The following is a 19,162-nucleotide window of genomic DNA, read 5'->3' as shown; positions in this document are numbered from 1 at the left end:
GTGAATGATGAGTCCACGAGACGAAGACGTCAGTCAGCAGGAGAGTCGCGCGTCCTGCGTTAGAACGGTTCTCTAACAGCACAATGTCTTATGTCGTGTGAATTGTTGTACATCTTTTACGTTGTTCATTCTGTACGTCCTCCTCTGTCTCTCTAAAGCAGAACATAACCCCTCGTCACTCTAATCAATCAGATTATCGTTCTTATTCATAATCAGACATTTGATCAATTGAAGCAGTGAAACATGGAACATCCAGAAGTTTATTAAGCGACAAAACAGGATGAGAGACAGTGTGTGAGACAGAGTGTGTGAGACAGAGTGTGTGAGACAGAGTCTGTGAGACAGAGTCTGCGAGACAGAGTTCAAGTTTTTGGTCAAGTTTTGTGTTGCTTTGGTGATTTTGCCAAATTGGCTTCGGGAACCGAAAAGTCTCCTGGTCCTGGTTCTGGTCCTGGTTCTGGTTCTGGTTCTGGTTCTGGTCCTGGTCCTGGTCCTGGTGCATCCGGTTTCCACTCAGAGTAACAGATGTTTTTACACTCAAACCGAAGAACATTTTTAAGGAGAGAAACTCTCAAACTGAATCTGACCTTAAAGAAAATGGGATCAAAAACATACTTCAAGGCTTAATGTCAACTAGATTCACAGCTTCCCCCCTGAAAGGGCACCGACGCCCGGGTGTCCAACGCCACTAACCAATCAGTTGGTCCATCACATTATTTTCATAGTAATAATAATAATAATAATATGAGGTTTTTTAGTATGACCTTTATCGATTGGTTGGTTGGTGGCGTGACAGTTAACAGGACAGTCTCTTATCAGAGAGACAAAGCAAAAAGTCTCTTCCTCTCTGTCCTGTTTGACTCTGCAAACACTGCAGGAAGTGAAGGAGGGAGGAGGTAGTGGAGGAGGAGAAGGAGGAGGTGGAAGAATAGGAGGCGAGGTGAAGATGAGGAGGAGGAAGAAGAAAAGGGCAGGAAGAAGTAGAGGAGGAGGAGGAGTTGGTGGAGCAGGCGTAGGTGGGAGAAGAGTGACAGTGTTGAGTAAAGAGGTGGAGAAGGACGAGGTGGAGGAGGTGAAGGAAAAGGGGGTGGTGCTCCTCCGCCTTACTTCCTCATGCAGACGCTGCACCTCCCTATGCTCTCCCTCTGCTGCCAGCTGTTCGTCAGGGTGGTGGAGGAGCCCTGCTCATGGGCCGGGGCGGTGGCCTCCACCCTGGTCAGCCAGAAGCTGTAGATGTTGGCGAAGTAGTGGCAGGTTCCTCGAGGGCCCTGACACTCCACGAAGGGCTGGGCCCGGAAGTCCGTCAGGCAGCTTCCTGATGATGTCAGAGACTGACCGCCGCCCTCGTCGCCGGCTCCCGTGTGCTGCAACGCACCCCGATCAGATAAGAGACGAGAACCCGTTTCCCAGTGACGGTTAAATGACACACATCTTGGTAGACTACAGTGTCTTCCCCAGGTTTACTACTTCATGGGGGGAGGGGTCGAACCTTTTCCGGGGTGTGGGGGGGCACGCCTGTTATAATGGTGGGAAACACTGAACTGGCAGCAGTCGGTTATCACATTGGCCAAATAACCCATTTTTTTAGGCTTTGTTTCCCTTTGTGGCAAACCCACAGCCATGAAGATACTCATTTAACGTGACATGGAATCTGCATGTCGCTAAATACCCAACTGAGATCGGCTTGTGCTGTTCTGAAAAGGGATCCTACCACGGACCACCGGAGGAACCGACCACCCAACCTGCCGTTCTGACAAAGGAACCACTTTTCGCACCCGGCGTCATCTGCAGGTGCATCGCAGAGGGAACCAATAGCGTGTCTGGATGATATATGTTTATACTTCTCATCCAACCATAATCAAATGGAGTCTACCCGGATGGCATGGTTTATCTGGACAGGTTGCGTGTGTGTGTTTGAACGACGAAAAGCCGGAATGAAAAGAAGCCAAAATGAAATAAGACTACAAGGCTATTTTTAAACTCTGGAGTAGGGGTAGAAGTAAAAAGTCGTCTGAAAAATAAATACTCCAGTAAAGTATAGATACACCAAAATTCTACTTAAGTAAGGTACTTGACACCTCTGGTCATTGTAATCATCATCGTCGTCAGGTGTTAGACAAGAGTTATCAAATACTACGAAGCGGTATTAATGATTACAGAAAATTCTGCAGTAATATAAGTAGTACAAGAGTGATAGAAGTAATTGTAGTAGAAGTAATATAACAGTAGTTGTAGTAGAATACTCAGTAGCAGCATCAGCACCCGTAGTACTACTGGCACTGCTGTATTATAGTAGTATTTGTACCCACCATTAGGAAAGAGTATCCGGTCCACAGGCTCCTCCAGTCGGGGGGGCAGTCTGGCTGGTTTGCGGTCTGGCTGTGCAGAGTGACGGGTGAGGAGGGGGCTTCGCACACTATACAGCGGCTGATGTGCTCCTTGATGGAGGCTCCGCCCACAGGCAGGCTGGGGATGGCCGCCGTTGTGGACAGCCAATAGGATTTGTCGTTGCGACTAGCATAGGAGCAGGTTCCCATGTTGCAGGAGGAGAACGGCATGGTGGAGAAGACCCGCATGCAAGAACCCGCCTGACCTGGGAACAGGTAACACATGGAATAGATTTAATGTGTGTATATATATACATACATGTAAATATATATGTATTTACATACCCAGGTCTTGAGTGTGAGCTTTCTCCTGACCTTCCAGGTACAGCAGACTGTATCCGACCCACAGAACCCTCATGTCTACTGGACAGGATGGAATTGCATTTGATTGGCTGTGCAACACCAGCAAGAAGCCCGAGTTCAGGTTCTTCATGGATCCAGGAGGCCCACGGTCCCCCATTGGTCCAGAATAACCTGAGACACAGAGACCACAGAATGTAACACCAACAAGTCCACAAGGACTGTGACTCAAATACAGAGAAGTTGACGGGACAGGGTCTCACCTTTGGCTCCCGTGACTCCATTTTCCCCTGGCCGGCCCGGCTCTCCTCGGCCTCCATCTAGACCCGGGACCCCTTCGACACCTATCGGTCCCTCAGACCCAAAATCCCCCTTCCTACCTGAAATGCATCGTCAACAACCATCATGATCAGCAGCAAAGAGGAGGAACCCGATGGTTGAGGTTTCACATCAGAAGATACTTTAGGACTTTTTGGTTGGTCTCTCCTTAAATTAATCTGAAGAGGTTCTGGATTTGGTTTTATTGGGTCCACTTTGTTGGAGCACCAACCTTTGGGTCCGATATGGCCGAACACTCCCTCGATGCCAATATCTCCGTCTGGGCCAGGGGGGCCGGGGTTCCCCGGCAGACCTGGCGGCGCTGGGGAATGAGGGAGGCAGGACAAGACCCGTCCCGGCTCCCCCTTTGGACCCGTCAGGCCGGTGGAACCCTTTGGTCCAGTAGTTCCACTAGGACCAGTGCAGCCTTTAAGACCCCGATTCCCAGACACTCCCATCAGACCGGTGGACCCCCGTGTACCTGAGGACCCATAGATGTAAGACTATAAGACAGTTCATCATAGGACTTTACGAGTAAAGGTTTATTGGTTACTCAGTTCTAAAGTTCTGATATCCTCTCTTCCAGGTTTACAGATAAACACTTTGAGCATTATTAGCTGTTGAGAGCTGGGTGGAGACAAAACATTTTTTCTGGGTATTGTATTTATCACCTTCAAAGATGGAAAGAAGAAACAGTCTGACCTTTCTCTCCTGGACCTCCGGGCTGTCCCGGCAGTCCTCTGGGCCCCTGAGGTCCCTGTGGGCCTCCAGGCCCCTCGCATCCTGGGTTCCCGTTGTCCCCGACGTCACCAGATAGCGGAGTGTTCGGCCCTGCGTCCCCAACTTCACCGGCACACCCTGGAAGACCAAACAAATGTTGGAGGTCGTCAAAAGGGATTTATCTATTGAAGTTGAAGCGTCACCATAACGTGGTTGAGGAGTGGCTCAGTGATCCTATGAGCGATGTTGTCCAGGGGATCAGCCCAGGGTAGGGTTTGCCCTGGCAAACAGGTGTCAATGGAGGGACCCCAGTTGGAGCAGTTTAACACCCTGAACTTGCAATGGAAAAAATTTATGTGGAGGCAACGGTGGCGTATGGAGGAGAGTGGGTGCGGTGGGAAACCGCAGGGTTGGCGGTTCGAACCCTGGCTGCTCCATGTCCCATGTCAAATTGTCCCTGAGCAAGACATCCAACCCCTAACTGTTCCCCCGGCACATATAAAACCTTGGGTCAAAAATGTATTGTAAGTCGCTTTGGATAAAAGTGTCAGGTAAATGAAATTTAATGTAATGTATGTTATCCTTCAAAATGTTTCATTGAACGTGCTGGGATCGGGCGGCCAAGAAAAATAATTGAGCTGGAGTGTCTCACAGTGATAAGATGACAGTCTCCTGTCTATAGAGACACAACAAGATGGTTTGGAGGCCACCTGTAGGTATAAGAACTACTAGTCAACTGAGCAGGAAGCCGTTGTGACCTTTCTTTCCTTGCAAGGAAATAAACAGAGAAAGACATATTTGATTCAGAGCCTTCATTCTTATGTACCAATTGTCTGTGCAAAATCTTACATCACAATCTTTACGGCCCTCAGGAAGGGAACTTGCCGGAGAGCATCTGGTGGCCACGCCTTTGCCTATTGGGCCCGATCAGATTCAGCCCAAAGGAAAAATGTGGGGCAGCCATCCTGTGGACTCACTACTTGCAGGGTTAAGCATCAGGGTCGGGTCCTATGTGGCTTGGGCGGCGGGCAGGGGTCCTGGTCTAGGTGGCAGCTTAGACAAGCTCTTAAGGGGCATGTTAAGGGGCACCTCGCTAGCGAGGAAAGACCCGGAGCTGGGGCAGTAGGGGGAGCCGTACCAGCTAGGTATAGTATGCACAGTACTGGCTCTGGAACCAAACTCCTGGAGAAGTGTTGGAGTTTGTTCTTTTCTGGAGTTGCACGGATCTCTGCCTGTCTGACGGACATCTCTCAGTTGATGTCCGCTCACCATTTGAAAATCAACCCCAACAAGTCTGAACTACTTCTCTTTCTGGGAAAAGATTCTCTGACCCAGAACTTGACGGTTAACTTTGGCAACTCCGTGCTAACGTCCACTTTGACTGCTAGGAACCTGACCACGGATAAGCGGAGGAAAATGGATGGACGGATGGATGGATGTAAACCCAGAAGTTAAAGTCTTACCTGTCTCTCCGTCTTTTCCAGTAGGACCAGGATCTCCACGAGGCCCCGGGATCAGAACTTTGCAGTCCGGTCCAGGTTTACCCGGAGGTCCTAAATTCCCAGGTGGTCCTGCAACAGGTTGAAGACCCATCAGTCAAACCGCCATATACCAACCCCTTGTGAGAAATCCCACTACAGACCTGTGGGTCCTGGGGGGCCTTTTGGTCCTGGTGGGCCGGGTGGGGATGAACCACCGTATCCCGGTGGACCAGGAGGACCTTTTTCCCCCGGAAGACCAATAAAACCAGGAGGCCCCGGTTCACCCAAACCTGAACGAACAGATGGATGTTACTATTGCAATAACAATGACAAAACAAAAGCCTCAGAAAGTTTCAGACAGACAGGATTCTTAAACCTTTATTGATTCTTAAGATTGGCTGTAAAAAACCCTTAAAAAAGCACAGACATGGAAGGATGAATAGATTATTGAGATTATTATTGGTCAGTAATAAGAGACAGCAAAATAACCCTGATAGTTTCAATAGTTTTCAGCCCTGTTCTGCCTCTCAATGAAGTCAATAAACTCAAAAAAGTTTTGTCCAAATCTGCTCCCCCCTCAACAATCAAGGACTTTGAGTTCGGAAGGGTCTGTCTCCTTGTGAACGTTACGGATAATGAAGCAGACACGTCCACAGTGAGACCAAAACTTTGAAACCCAAAAGTTCTGGTGCGTTTGGGCCAATTGAACCTAGTGGCTATGCACTCCTGTTTCCTGTTTCCCAGCAGCTATTGCGTCTTTTACTCACAACACAGATATTCACATTTCAAGCCTGAAGCTTGTGATCTATTGTCAGAACCATCAGTTTATTTCAATTTGTCACATGACACTTGCACACAAGGAGAGAAGGAGCCTTTGTTTCAATATTGAATTGTATCAAATACTTGTACCTCTGATCCCCATGTCCCCCTTGACTCCTTTCAGTCCGTCTAGTCCGTGGAGGCCGAGCGGTCCGGGAGGACCTGACGCAAAAAAAAACCTGTGTAAATGTCTTTTGACAAAATCAAACTCATGTGCTCTGAGATATGTGAGTAGATAAATTAAACAACAAACTATCATAAAAAAGTGTGAAAATCCCATTTTTGTAAAATTATGTGGAGCTCTTATTTTGAAAGACATCTTTAGCTAGGAAGAAGAGGAAGGGTCACCAGACAGAGTTATCTACTGATTGCACAAAAGCAGAATAAAGAAATCCAGTTTAAGTGAAAAGGTTCAGCTTGACTTAGTTTGATCTTAATCGGTTGCACGGGATGAGGAGGAGGAGCTTAGTCCATCCAGATGCACACAGCTGGATCAGTGCACGTTCACGCTTAAGTAGACCACGGTGTCCATCACACATCTACTGATGCACAGATGGAGAAGACGCGCGCAGCATATTTTTAACCCGCTGAGCAGCAACTAATTATGGAAACTTCTGAGGAGGTGAAGCCTCTAATATGCAAAAAGGGAAAAACGCAGCTGTAATTAAACAGAGAAAAGCCTGTTAGACAATCGCTGACCGACGGAATGACGAAGGGTCTAAAAATATCTACTTACAGGAAAGTTGTAGACGGTTTTAATATGCTTGTTTTATGTGTCGGTTTTATTGCTGTATTTGTGTTTATGTGCTAATGAGCCTACCATGTAAAGCACTATATAAATAAAATGTATAATTATTTAGCATACTTTGTCTTAAAAGTGAGCAGAGGGAATTAATCTTCCTCTGGAAATTTACCCTAAAGACTAATTTCAAACCCTTATTCACAATGAGAGAATAAGTTTTACATTTACAAATCTCTGTAAACTGTGTCTAATTCTAAATATATTTCTACAATTAATGTCCATACAGAATGAACAAGACTAGACAAAAAAGATATTGGCAACAGGCTGATAAGTGCCTTAACAGTTTGCAAATGGTGTATTAGTGACTTACAAGACGCCTGCTCACATATTTTATCTAAAGACGAAGGCTCATTTGGGGGGGGGGGGCACCAGGCTTCACCCCAGCTGAGGAATTGGTCCTTGTTTTAAACCAAGGCAGCCTGTGATGGGGGGATTCAGGGTGGGACAGATACTGACTGTGTCCCACCTGCAGAAAATCCTGGAAATCCTCTTTGATGTAACACATTCTTCTGTGCAGGGAAGGTAATAAAGATGTGAGCCAAGGACTTCAGTGCCAAACACACACACTGACAGTACCACAAATAGTGCCTTTATTTACAGTTTCGGCATATAAAAACATGCCGTTTGCAAAAAAGCGCAGTGCCATACAGACATCTGTGGGATGGTGAGATCATGGATTCACGCTCTGCGTTGCTGAATTTTGGGACCCAGCAGTCTGCACAAATAATGGATTCCATTTCCAGTAAATCTATACCTCTCATGCAGGTAATTAATTCAAAGCTAAATCCATCCAGGATAACGTGAATATCCCGACTTAATCCCTTATTCGTGCAATAGCCCTCAAGTCTCAATGGGATCCGGCTTAATGTGTCAATGATGTAACATGTGTCACATCACAGCCACTACAGGTTGCGGTTCTGACCTGGGAGACCATGGAAGCCTGGAGGTCCCGGAGGACCATCAGCACCGGCTTTACCAGGTAGACCTGGAAAACCTAAACGACCTCTGGGACCAGTGGGACCGACCACACCTGGAATAATGCAGACAGACAAAGAATAAGACAGACAGTCCTCATTTTGCTTAGTGGTGGACGTGAAGTCATGTGACTTCAATTGAGTTCTTTTATAGCCTAACCGTGAGGTCATGTGACTGTAGCAAGGTTATTATAACTAACAAAAAAACGAAAACGAGGTGTGATTTTTTTTTCGGCAACTGAAATAAAAATAAAAACGAGCCTTTATAAAAAAACGATAACTAACTCAAACTGTATTGTGTCTTTACAAAACTAACTAAAATAAAATAGAATTATAGAGAAAATGTCTTTAGTTTTCGTCTTTGTCAATGCTATAGAACAGCGCTTCCCAAACTCGAGCAAAAGTCCGTCTCCGCGAGGTATTTGCTCGCTTGCGAAACGTGAGCTTCGTTGCTCGCGAGGAGAAACTCTGCTCGCGCTCCACCTTAAACCAAGGCAGGTCTCCACCTTACCGTCTCCACGGTAAGGTGGAGACGGTGCGTTCAGGGTCCGATCGATGCCGCGAGGTGCGTCCGCTCTCGCCGCCCCCCTCGCCGTCCACACCTTAAATCTTCGGCTGCTTTTAGAATAACTTATTTCCCCGTTTAGATGGTTCAGCGTCTGTAGAGAAAAGGGCGCCGTCTCTCGCTCTCTAATCTCATGAAGTGCTCGGCGAGAACGACAGCTTCGTTTCTCCGACGCGCCCTGAAAGCAGCTCCGTATCTCACTCAGCATCTCGCCGTCGTAGACGAGCTTCGGCGTGTTTGGCAGAGTGAACAACCAGTACGGATCCACCGATTAACCAATTGATCCGTGTATATAAGGCGCTCCGGATTATAAGGCACTGTCGTTTTGTGAGGAAGTTAAAGCCTTTTAAATGCGCCTTGGAGTGCGGACAACGCGGTATATTGACGTTAATACCACAAGAGGGCGCCGCGTTTGTTGAACAACGACAGGCGGACAAGAGCAGCCGTTTGGAGCGAGAGCCTTATTGTTTTATTAATCTGTCCGTTTAAATTGTTTGTGCTTCATCAATTAATGTTCCACATACCTAATGTGCCGCATCATAAATATTTTTATATTAATTTCAAACTTTTAAAAATGAAAAATGAAAAAACTTTATTTATTTATTGTAAATGACCTCTCGGTCCACACTTTGGGAATCGCTGCTCTAGAGTTTTTATTGGGTTTTAGATTTTTTTCAGATTGAGCTCCCTGAGACTCCCGGCTCCCAAGCAATGTCCTGTGTGGCTCATTAATGGGTTTAGTACATGCTGTTCACGTGTGTCTTTAGTCTATTGACTGTTGCATCTTCTGACTGTTTACATATTTGTACCCATATCGACATTTTATGTTCTGTTGTTGATATTTTTGTGTCCAGTGGAATTTTTCTGGTTAATGACACAAACACACTGACTGACACATATTCCATAGTTGTCTCTTGTGGATGGCTGTTCATCTGTCCTAAATACATTTTTTAAATGGTATGTTGTGTTGAGTTTGTATTACTTATTATAGCTTGTATCTACAATTCATTTTGAGCATTTCGTTTTGCAAGCAAAAAATGAAGCTTCCCTGATTGCCCCCCCCCACCTAATACTGAAACTAATAAAAACTAAAAATATAAAAATATAAAACTATAAACTAAAACTAAGCATTTTCAAAAAATAAAAACTAAACTAGCAAACCCGCTTTAAAAACTAATTAAAACTAAACTGAAATTGAAAACAAAAAGTCAAAACTAAATAAAAATAAAAACTAGTGAAAAATTCAAAACTATAATAACCTTGGACTGTAGTGGAGAAGTTTTGTACCTGTTGGGCCCAGTTGCCCTTGATCTCCTGGATCTCCTTTGCATCCTCTCAGCCCCGGAGACCCAATGAAACCAACTCTACCTGGTTCTCCTGGAGGTCCAGGAGGTCCTGAGAGAGACAAACAGCATCTAAAACGCACATGCTGGTTTCTCCCAGAATGTCAATCAACAAACAAGTTCCTCTAACTTCAACAGATTTCATATTAATAGTTTTTGAAACATTAAAACCAAAGTGTTGTTAATTATCTTTATTTTCCCAGTCACTGCAGCTGAACCAAAACCAGATAATCACCTAAGGACCCGAAGTCTCCAGGAGGCCCTTTGTCTCCAGGTGGACCAATACCACTGATGGAGTCTCCTTTATCACCTGAAAGGTAAATAAAAAAATGCAATAAGTAGGAAAAATAAAGTAAACCCGACTGGTGAAAAGAAACCCGTTTGGTGTGGGGTTAGTAGTAAAGTAAAATTAAAGGGAAGTAAAGTAATGGAAAATTAAGTTGTTAAGTAGAGCAAAGATACGCAAAGGAATTAAAGTAAAGTAATACACAATAAACTAAAGTAAAGAAAAGGTAAAGTAAGAGTCCGTGCTCGGTGGATACCTTTAGGTCCAGCACATCCTGGGTGACCGGATGCTCCTAATTTCCCTGGACATCCCAGGTCACCCTGCAACAGAAATACAAGATATTTCTGAATACAAACACTAGCAAACAGGTTTGGGTTCTTTGGATCTCATCTTTAAACCTCGTCCTCGGGTTCTCTTACCGGATCTCCGGTTCCTCCTGGGAAGCCGATGAATCCAGGTGGTCCATTGCGTCCGGGTGATCCTGGAGGTCCTGGTGGCCCGAACGGACCTTCGGGTCCTGGGAGTCCTGCGATGCCCATGGGTCCGTTGATGCCCCGATAACCTGGCTTACCAGCAGCTCCTTGCACACCTTTACTTCCTGCAGAGAGTGAATGTAATGTAAAATTCACGATCTGGTCATGTAACCTCATCACAGACACGCACAACATCTTGGTAAAATCCCAGCTGTCAGCAATTCAATTTGGCCACAGTTCTGCTGGTATTGTTGTTATCGTTGGCTTCTGTGAGCCAAACAAACATTCGTGTAAACTCTGTAGTGACCACTAGGGGGCAACTCCTCTGGTTCCATAGAAGTCTATGAGAAGATGACACTTCTCTCTTGATTTATTCCCTCAGTAAACATTTAAAACATTGAATTTATGGTTTCCATCTAGCTTCAAGTCTTCTTCAATACAGCATGATATCAATTTAGTAAATTAGGGTCCATTTCGAGTCAAACAGACCATAAGTGGGGGGAGCTACACACTGATTCACAGGTCCCTTACAGACCATAACGCAGGGGGTGCTTTAGGGCGGGCTAATGGATAATTGTTAGCATATGGCATCTCAACTTCCTTCTCAGTCCTAATATGGTCACTTCCTGTTCACTGGTTGAAAACTTGACTGCAGCCTCTGACCTCTGATCTGGAAACAATGTGACTCTACCATGTCCTGTGTGACATCACACCCTGACAACAGCCTCTACGGTAACAGCTCTGACCTCGTGCTCCAGGAAAACCGTTGATGCCAGGCGTTCCTTGTTTTCCTCTCCTTTCCTTGATTGGGACCACCTCGGTCTCTCCCGGAGGCCCCGGGACCCCTTTAAAACCTGTGGGACACACACACACACACATAGGGCAGTGTTACGGGTGGTCTCTCTCTCTCTCTAACAGGCAGTTATTCTATATGTTTACACTAGTGGTTTATCACAGTACAGTAGCATAACTATAGTGGTACAATAATGATTTTGAAGAGTACCCTTCTCTCCTTTCTGGCCCTCACATCCAGGACTTCCGTCTCGTCCGTTGAACCCTCTCTCACCCATCCTACCCGGAGCTCCGAGGATCCCGGTCCGACCAGGGCCCCCCAGGCCTCCGTCATGGCCTACCGGCCCCGTAAGACCTGACACAAACAGTCAATATTCCTGGGCATAATTGGGATACATTTAAACTCAGATGTGCTGGTCTGTGGAAATCTCACCTTTTGGACCATCCAGCCCTGGAAGTCCAGAGTCTCCACAAGGACCGGGGGAGCCCTGTGGCCCCTGGTAACCAGGTAAACCCAGATAACCCGGTGTACCTGGAGGGCCTTGAGGGCCAAAACCCGGAGGACCCCCCTCGCCGATCTCACCCTTCTCCCCACAGAAACCTGAGCACAGATATGATAACGTTGAGTACGGAGAAGTAAAGTAAAGCTAAAAGTGAAGAAAAAATGAATTAAAGTAAAGTGTAGTAAGTGAAAAGTGAAGTGAGTGTTCTTTACCTGGAGGTCCTACTGGTCCTTGAGGGCCAGGAAGGCCCCTGGAACCAGGCTTCCCTGCGTCACAGGAGCTGTATGTGGGCCCCCGGGGGCCTGTTATACCTGGGGCCCCCTCCCGTCCTCTCTGGCCCTTGACACCGGGGCCCCCTGCCAGACCGGGGAGTCCTGGAGAAACACAGGAAAACATTCAGTTTTAAATTTAAATTGTATTTGTTATTTAATTAATTTGTTGATAATAATGTATAACTTGACCTTCTAGTCCGTTGATCCCGGGGGGGCCGGGGACCCCTTTAGGTCCCTGAGGGCCCGGTCGTCCCGGGAAGCCAATGGGTCCTGAGGGCCCAACAGTAGAGTCCCCCGCTGGGCCCCTGAGTCCAGAAGAGCCAGGGAGCCCCGGAACACCTGGTGAACATAATGACCACACAGCTCATTATTCATTTTAACCATTTACATCCTCTGACGGAGTTCTCTGGTCCTCTCAGAAAGGGTGAGTCACATCCCAGACTGTCCCCACCTGGATCTCCACTAAAGCTGATGCCTTCACGTCCTTCTTCTCCAGTGTCACCAACGCAACCTTGAAGTCCTGCAGGAGGTAAATTCAAGGACAATGTAAAGAACAAGTGTGGTACCAATGTTGGTGTGGGACAGGTCTTGGTGTGGTTCAATTGGGTGCGGTACACATGTTGGGGTGGTACAGATGTTTGAGTGACACTCGTGTGGTACAGATCTTTGTGTGGTACAGATGTGGTAGAGATGTTGGTGTAATACAAGTGCGCCCTGGTACCTTCACGACCACGTGGTCCAGGCAGTCCAGGCTGACCTCTGTCACCTTTAGGTCCATCAGGTCCACTAAGGCCACGAAACCCTGGAGGACCTGGCAGCCCTCTGTAACCTGGAGCGAAGAAGGTCAGACAGACAGGTAAACAGGGAGATAGGCAGACAGGTGAGCAGGAGACAAGTGTTGTGGATGGTGTATACCTTCATCTCCAGTGTCTCCTTTCTCTCCCGGGGGGCCTGGGTTTCTGGGCACACAGGGCAGATTATCCCCTGCAAAATTAGGTGTATTCAAAGAAAGGTAGGAGTCAGGAAGTGGGAGAAGTCAAGTCTGACGTGACGAGGAGTTAGTTTCACAGAATCTGCAGTCTTTTAGTGCAAATCCTAATTCAATTCAGATTTTTACCTCTAACACCCTTTGGCCCTGGGGCTCCGGGGAAGCCCGTTGGTCCCGGGTCCCCGGGACCCCCACGCTGTCCCACTGCTCCAACTACACCCCGACCCGGGGGCCCGGGAGCTCCTGACAAGCCCTTTGGCCCTGGGAGTCCAGGGAGGCCTCTATCTCCAGGAGAACTATTAATACTTTCTCCCTGAAAAGAAACAAAAAAAAGGTTTAAAGATGGATGTCAGACCAGCAGTAACATCATCAGAGTCTGAGGCGGCAGTGTAAATTACCGTGACAATTATTTATATTAGAGTCTTATTGGTTTTCCAAGGTGTACGGAGTCTGACAGTGAATTCACCCTGACTGACCTCAGGGCCAGGGTTTCCAGGGCCCCCCTGGGGCCCGTCCAGTCCTCTTCTCCCTAAAAAACCCTGTTGGCCTAGAGGGCCTGACTGGCCCCGGTTTCCTTTCTCACCTGGAGACAAATGTCCAATCAGGGGACGGGACATCATGATGCGACTGTTGGGAGTTGAGTAAGTTTCTATTCGTTCTAACTCACCTTTAAAATCCACCACACTGAAATCCCCCTTTTGACCTTTGAACCCTTTGACACCTGGAAATCCACCCAGACCCTGCAAACAAAACAACCATCCAGTGAATTACACCCAACAACAAGTCCTGACCCCAGATTTATTTCTGAGGTGGTGTGATTGTGATTAACGTTCTCTGTGGTTTCTCTTCAGGTCCGGCTGTTTCCCAGGGGACTAACCTGCGGTCCACGTTCTCCCGCGTCTCCAGGAAAACCATTGTCTCCTCTCAGCCCTGGGGCCCCCGGAGGTCCCGGAGACCCTGGAGACCCGGGATCACCCACACGGCCGGGAGGGCCCATCAGTTTGTCCGGTGGACCACAAGAACAGTCGCCGCGGCTACCTGGAACACAAGCAGATTCAAAGCATGCAGCATTTCCTCAAGGAAATGTCCCGGAGCCTCTACTCTTTCTACTGAACCTCATGTCAGTGACAATGACACTGACCTTTGATCCCTTGAAAGCCTTGGACCCCCGTGGGCCCCCGATCGCCTTTATCCCCATATTCTCCCGGGGCCCCGGGCACACAGTAACTACCTAAGGAACGAAAACAGGAAGTCAGTGGGATGACAACGTAAGATGAATCTACACGGCGTTCCCTAGGTACCTGGAATCCCCTGTTGTCCTTTCAGTCCTTTTGTGCCGGGACTTCCAGGTTTTCCAGGTTCTCCGGGTGTGGGTACGCCTTCGTACACCTGGCCCGGATCTCCTTTGTCCCCTCTGCATCCTTGAGCTCCCCTCGAACCCACGACGCCTGCCGAACCTGAAGAGGAACAACGGACGTTATTCACCGTTGTCACGATCTGGGCCGCACGGCCATGACAACAAGGAGGGGACACCACAAGCAAGTAGTCAGAATGGAGTTTTATTTGACCTAGTGGCGCGTGGACTCGTCGTTTCAGTGGTGAAGGTCGAGTGGAAGGTGTGTGTGTGTGTGTAGTGTTGTATTGTGTCAGAACAAACCATACTCTTTTGAATAGCAACGTCTCAAGGCAGAGAGAGAGACCACCTGAGACCACAGGGCCTTTTATCAGCAGCACTGGCACACAAAGCCCATGTGTTGCCAGTGCTGCTGATTACCTTAAGATTTCCCACTCCCCTGACCCTCTGCCCGCCCACCAGGCACGCCAGCCACAGGTGGAGAGGGTCATCACACCGTCACGCCACCTCAGACGTGGGCAGAGCTGTCAACGGCACTGCAGGTACTGACCGGGTATAGACCTGCCGCGAGCTCCGGGGGGGCCGTGCGCTCCCATTGTCCCGACGTCTCCGGGAGGGCCCCTTGGTCCGGGGGCCCCGGGATCTCCGAAGTCACCTGTAAGACAGGAGGAGTTCAGCTGACATCAGACCACAGTGATGACATCATCCAGCTGACCCAATGTAATGATTTGTACCTTTGTGTGTTACTTTCACGTCCCTGGGGAGGCCTTTGGCACCTGGATTTCCCAGCATGCCCTTAACATAGAGGTCCATTAATTAACTATATCAGGAACGAGATGGACAGACAGCCTTGTTCTTTGATCTAATAGTATTGAATTTGATAAAGACGTTAAGGATGAGGCGCTAATTATTCATTTTCAAAAATCGTGGAGTAGGGTTGACCCCAAGGTGTGCGCCGTGTTTCCCCGGTGTCCAAAAGCGTTGCCCCACTACGCCTGCAGGTTGCGAAGAGTAAGGCTCTTGTGTGTATGCACCAAACAGCAGTTCAGAGTATACAGCCTTATTGAAATCGATGATAGAGGTCCTGGAAAGGCCTCCTGCCGACTCTATAGTTCTCTTGGACTTTAGTACTAATCATGGTTTGTCGATAACGAACACCAATTCTAAACATGGTGCTCACGTACCATGCTGTGAATGGATGGGGTCCAGCTTACATCCAGGACCTGGTCCATCCCGACATCCCGACCCGCACTCTCCGCTCTGCATGTGATAAACTGCTTGTTCCTCCTCACTGAGAGCAAAACACTCGACTAGATCTCCACTCTTTGCTGTCCTGCTCCTAAATGGTGGAAGGAGGTCTCTGAAGACATCAGGACCACAGAGAGCCTTCACATCTTCAGACTAAAGACACACCTCTTCAGACTCTACCTCCACTAACACACTAACTGTAGCACTTACATTGGACTTATAATGGCTCTTATCTAAATCAAGTTGTAGATCGGCTTATTTAATGAAATTGTACTTTCTTGTGTCTGTACCCATATGGTTGAATGTACTTATTGTAAGTCGCTTTGGATAAAAGCGTCAGCTAAATGTAGCTTAAGCGCAAGTTCAGTCATGAAAGACAATCTGTCTGACTCTGGTTGCCTCCCAGGGAATTACTCAATCAGTGGATTGAGGGGCGGGCACATTTTAGCAACCAATCAGATTCTACACACGGTTCAGGGAGCCAATCACGTAGTGGCTGTCAAACTTGTAAAAACTCTCTGTTGCCTGTCAGCTGTCATTTCAGTGTGTAGCGGATGCGAATGCATATGGAGAAATTGTTTATCATCTGTAGTTTAGCCATGTGGGTCAGGATCATGTCAGATTCTGAGGTGGATCCGTTGCCAGGAGAGGCAGGTCACGGGATTCCAGCCCGCAGGGCGCCCAGCGCAGAAGCTCTCGCCTGCCGCTGCGCAGCAGCTCCCCTCCAGCCGATCGAGCGTCACTCTTGGCTCAGCTTGCGGATCGGGGCGTGATTCCATCACCAGGCCTGCCGTTATCCCAGCTACAAGAGCTAATCGGGCTTACAGCTAGCAGTAACCGGGCTGAGCCCCAACCCGCGGCTGCAGCGGGTGCGGAAAAGAGAGAGGAAAGCCGGCTCGTCTCCAGCACCACAGGCGAGGAAGAAAGCGGGTACGTCGCATACGCTCGCTCCACCAGCAACTCCTGGCTCATCCACCGCCGACAACATAGTTCTCACTACCCTGCAGTCCCTGGTGAGTTCTCTGCACACCATTGATGCTCGGCTGCAGTCCTTGGAAGACGCGACGAGTCAGTCCACAGCAGCAGCCACCGTCGCCGCCAACCAGGGCTCCATGCGGCAGGCAGCCGCTTTGCGCACTCAGCCTTCCACGTCAGCACAAATAGAAGTCACCCAACATTCGCTGGCTTTTGCATTCCCGGCTCCAGCAATGGGTAGGCCGTACATCCCACAGGCAGCAAACATCACTCCTCGGCTGAGGTCTAAAATACTACAAGGTAGAGACATCAATCCCGTTAGCATCATGTTGCCATCCCCTGAGTGTGAGACTAGCGTAGCCTCCGGTGGTAACACTGCTGCTGTGTTTAAGTCGGCAGATCCACGGCTGCTCAGAGATCTGTCGATCGAACAGTTCCTGGTTGCGTTTGGCGTATTTCGGGACGTGTTATGTGCGGTCTTCCCTGACAGAAGACAGGAGTTAGATGCGTACATGTCACATGGCGGTGATCTACATCTGAAGTATGGAAGGAACATATTTTACATTACATGTCATTTAGCTGACGCTTTTATCCAAAGCAACTTACAATAAGTGCATTCAACCATAGGGTACAAACTCAGACCAGTACCATAAGGCTTTTTCCAGCAAAGCCGCCCTGTATATCACGCAATACAACTCCCGTGTGAACTGGTCCGTGCTGGATACGGAGTAATTGCTCATGGTCGCGGGTGGCACGCAAACCGTGTCGTGCAGTTCCTGCGGGAATCCGGGCCACCTGGATCAGTTGTGTCCCGCGGCTCTGTTTCCGCCTACATTCTCTGCCCGTGAGGTGCCTAAACTGGATAAAACACTCATTTGTAGGAGCTTCAATGAAAGCGTATGCACGTATCAAAACTGTTGTTTTCTTCACATATGCATCTTCTGCAAGGATGCGCATCCCTGGTCAGTCTGACCCCGGCGCACGTCCAGATTATCTCCACGGGGAGGGAAACGTCGTGGGCCAAAGACATTTTGATGCAGCATCCGTCTACACCAATAAATCTGCAAGCGCTATCTGTTGAACAGTCTTCTCATCCTGATTCTGTGTTTGTAGACCATCTGTTAACCGGGTTGTCACAAGGGTTCCGTGTCGGAGTCATGGCTTTGCCTGCTGTAACGTATGTGGCAAAAAATGTGCAGTCTGCGGTTAATGATCCCAATACCGTTTGTCAGCTGATTGAGAAAGAGATCAGGAGGAAGTATGTGATCGGACCGTTCAAGTCCTCTCCCCTCACGGTGTTTCGCACCAGTCCGATAGGAGTAGCCACTGGCAAATACCCTGGTAAGAAATAGTTCCGATCTATCCTTCCCAGTGGCATCTATTCAGAATCAAGTTCTATTTCGGGGTACGGTTAACTTTTGGGTGCAGGAGCAGCCCTGGTATCTTTGATCAAGTTGCCAAAGCACTTTGCTGGATACTGCTGAATAGAATAAGGGTTCCAGCTGTTCTTCACTGGATGATTTCCTGTTGGTACACGTAGGGGCAGGCGCATCGCTGGATACATTGAGAAAGTGTTTCCACTCACTCGGCGTTCCCCTCTCAGAGGAGAAGACCATGGGGCCAGACACACGTCTTGAGTTCCTGGGTATTATGCTGGATACTGTTGACATGAAAGCGGCCCTACCAGTGGCAAAATTGCAGCGCATTCGCGAGATGTCCAAGTCGTATGTTGCGGGGGGAAACATAACAGAGCGACAGTTACTCTCTACTGGGGCATCTTAATTTTGCCATGCGCGTCATTCCACAGCGGCGCTCGTTCATCTCTCGGTTGTTGGACAGGGCTTCTTCCGTGGACAAATTGCACGAATTGGTGTGTCTTGATGAAGGGTGTCGTTCAGACTTAAGGTTCTGGTCTCATCTGCTCGATAAGTGGAATGGGGTCACATTCTTTTATGATGATCTGGTGTATTTGTCGGACTCTTTAAGGTTCTACACAGATGCTGCTCCATCAGTGGGTTTTGGGGGTCATTTTCAAGGGCAGTGGTTTGCGGACCGCTGGCCTTCGCCTTTCGCAGAGTTTGAAGCGTCCTCAGCATTGTAGGAAATTGAGCCCGTTGCCGTGGCCTTCTATGTCTGGGGGCGGCACTGGAAATGCAAGCGCATCTCCGACCTGTGCGATAACCAAGCAGTAGTTGACATTATTAGAGGGCGCTCCTCTTCTAAAGATATCATGCCTTTCATGAGAAGCATCACCTGGTCAGCCGTCACACATGACTTTATAATCACCGCCCGGCATGTGCCCGGTCATCTGAATACACTGGCTGATTCGCTTTCCCGTTTTAAATTCCAGGCTTTCCGGAACAGGGTTAGCATGCCTCTTAAACCTGTTCTCATCAACACAGTTTGTGCCTTTATTTGTTATTGCGTGGAGGTGCGGCATTTCAAACCTCCATATATCTGCAGTTTACTTGCAGGCATTCAATTTAATGTTAGATAATACGATCCTGCCGCAACCAGTTTATTTTCTAATGCGGCTGTCAAACTACTGCTAAAAGGCATCGC

The 19,162-nt window shown here is 48.2% G+C and overlaps 1 protein-coding gene across 1 annotated transcript in view; it reads right to left on the bottom strand.

Annotated features, from left to right (window-relative positions):
- Positions 1 to 745: 745 nt before the first annotated feature.
- col4a4 (collagen, type IV, alpha 4) overlaps positions 746 to 19,162 on the bottom strand; it is a 33,090-nt gene continuing 14,673 nt past the window's right edge. The window contains exons 18-47 of the mRNA XM_040191628.2: positions 15,112 to 15,172; positions 14,928 to 15,032; positions 14,325 to 14,480; positions 14,165 to 14,254; positions 13,901 to 14,061; positions 13,691 to 13,763; positions 13,500 to 13,606; positions 13,153 to 13,336; positions 12,951 to 13,019; positions 12,757 to 12,864; positions 12,487 to 12,555; positions 12,225 to 12,374; positions 11,976 to 12,137; positions 11,694 to 11,861; positions 11,472 to 11,615; positions 11,215 to 11,322; positions 10,415 to 10,593; positions 10,252 to 10,315; positions 9,945 to 10,019; positions 9,654 to 9,761; positions 7,750 to 7,857; positions 6,116 to 6,187; positions 5,368 to 5,496; positions 5,189 to 5,296; positions 3,708 to 3,863; positions 3,238 to 3,486; positions 2,951 to 3,067; positions 2,673 to 2,861; positions 2,310 to 2,593; positions 746 to 1,364 (exon numbers count right to left, since the gene is read on the bottom strand). Of these exons, the coding sequence (XP_040047562.2) occupies positions 1,104 to 1,364; positions 2,310 to 2,593; positions 2,673 to 2,861; positions 2,951 to 3,067; positions 3,238 to 3,486; positions 3,708 to 3,863; positions 5,189 to 5,296; positions 5,368 to 5,496; positions 6,116 to 6,187; positions 7,750 to 7,857; positions 9,654 to 9,761; positions 9,945 to 10,019; positions 10,252 to 10,315; positions 10,415 to 10,593; positions 11,215 to 11,322; positions 11,472 to 11,615; positions 11,694 to 11,861; positions 11,976 to 12,137; positions 12,225 to 12,374; positions 12,487 to 12,555; positions 12,757 to 12,864; positions 12,951 to 13,019; positions 13,153 to 13,336; positions 13,500 to 13,606; positions 13,691 to 13,763; positions 13,901 to 14,061; positions 14,165 to 14,254; positions 14,325 to 14,480; positions 14,928 to 15,032; positions 15,112 to 15,172 (4,014 nt within the window). The 3' untranslated portion in view covers positions 746 to 1,103. The remainder of the gene's footprint in view (positions 1,365 to 2,309; positions 2,594 to 2,672; positions 2,862 to 2,950; positions 3,068 to 3,237; positions 3,487 to 3,707; positions 3,864 to 5,188; positions 5,297 to 5,367; positions 5,497 to 6,115; positions 6,188 to 7,749; positions 7,858 to 9,653; positions 9,762 to 9,944; positions 10,020 to 10,251; positions 10,316 to 10,414; positions 10,594 to 11,214; positions 11,323 to 11,471; positions 11,616 to 11,693; positions 11,862 to 11,975; positions 12,138 to 12,224; positions 12,375 to 12,486; positions 12,556 to 12,756; positions 12,865 to 12,950; positions 13,020 to 13,152; positions 13,337 to 13,499; positions 13,607 to 13,690; positions 13,764 to 13,900; positions 14,062 to 14,164; positions 14,255 to 14,324; positions 14,481 to 14,927; positions 15,033 to 15,111; positions 15,173 to 19,162) is intronic.

The sequence above is a fragment of the Gasterosteus aculeatus genome, chromosome 1 (assembly GCF_964276395.1).
Source record: "Gasterosteus aculeatus chromosome 1, fGasAcu3.hap1.1, whole genome shotgun sequence".
NCBI lineage: Eukaryota > Metazoa > Chordata > Actinopteri > Perciformes > Gasterosteidae > Gasterosteus > Gasterosteus aculeatus.
The sequence above is the reverse complement of the archived record's forward strand: the minus strand, read 5'-3'. Positions and strand labels throughout refer to the sequence as shown.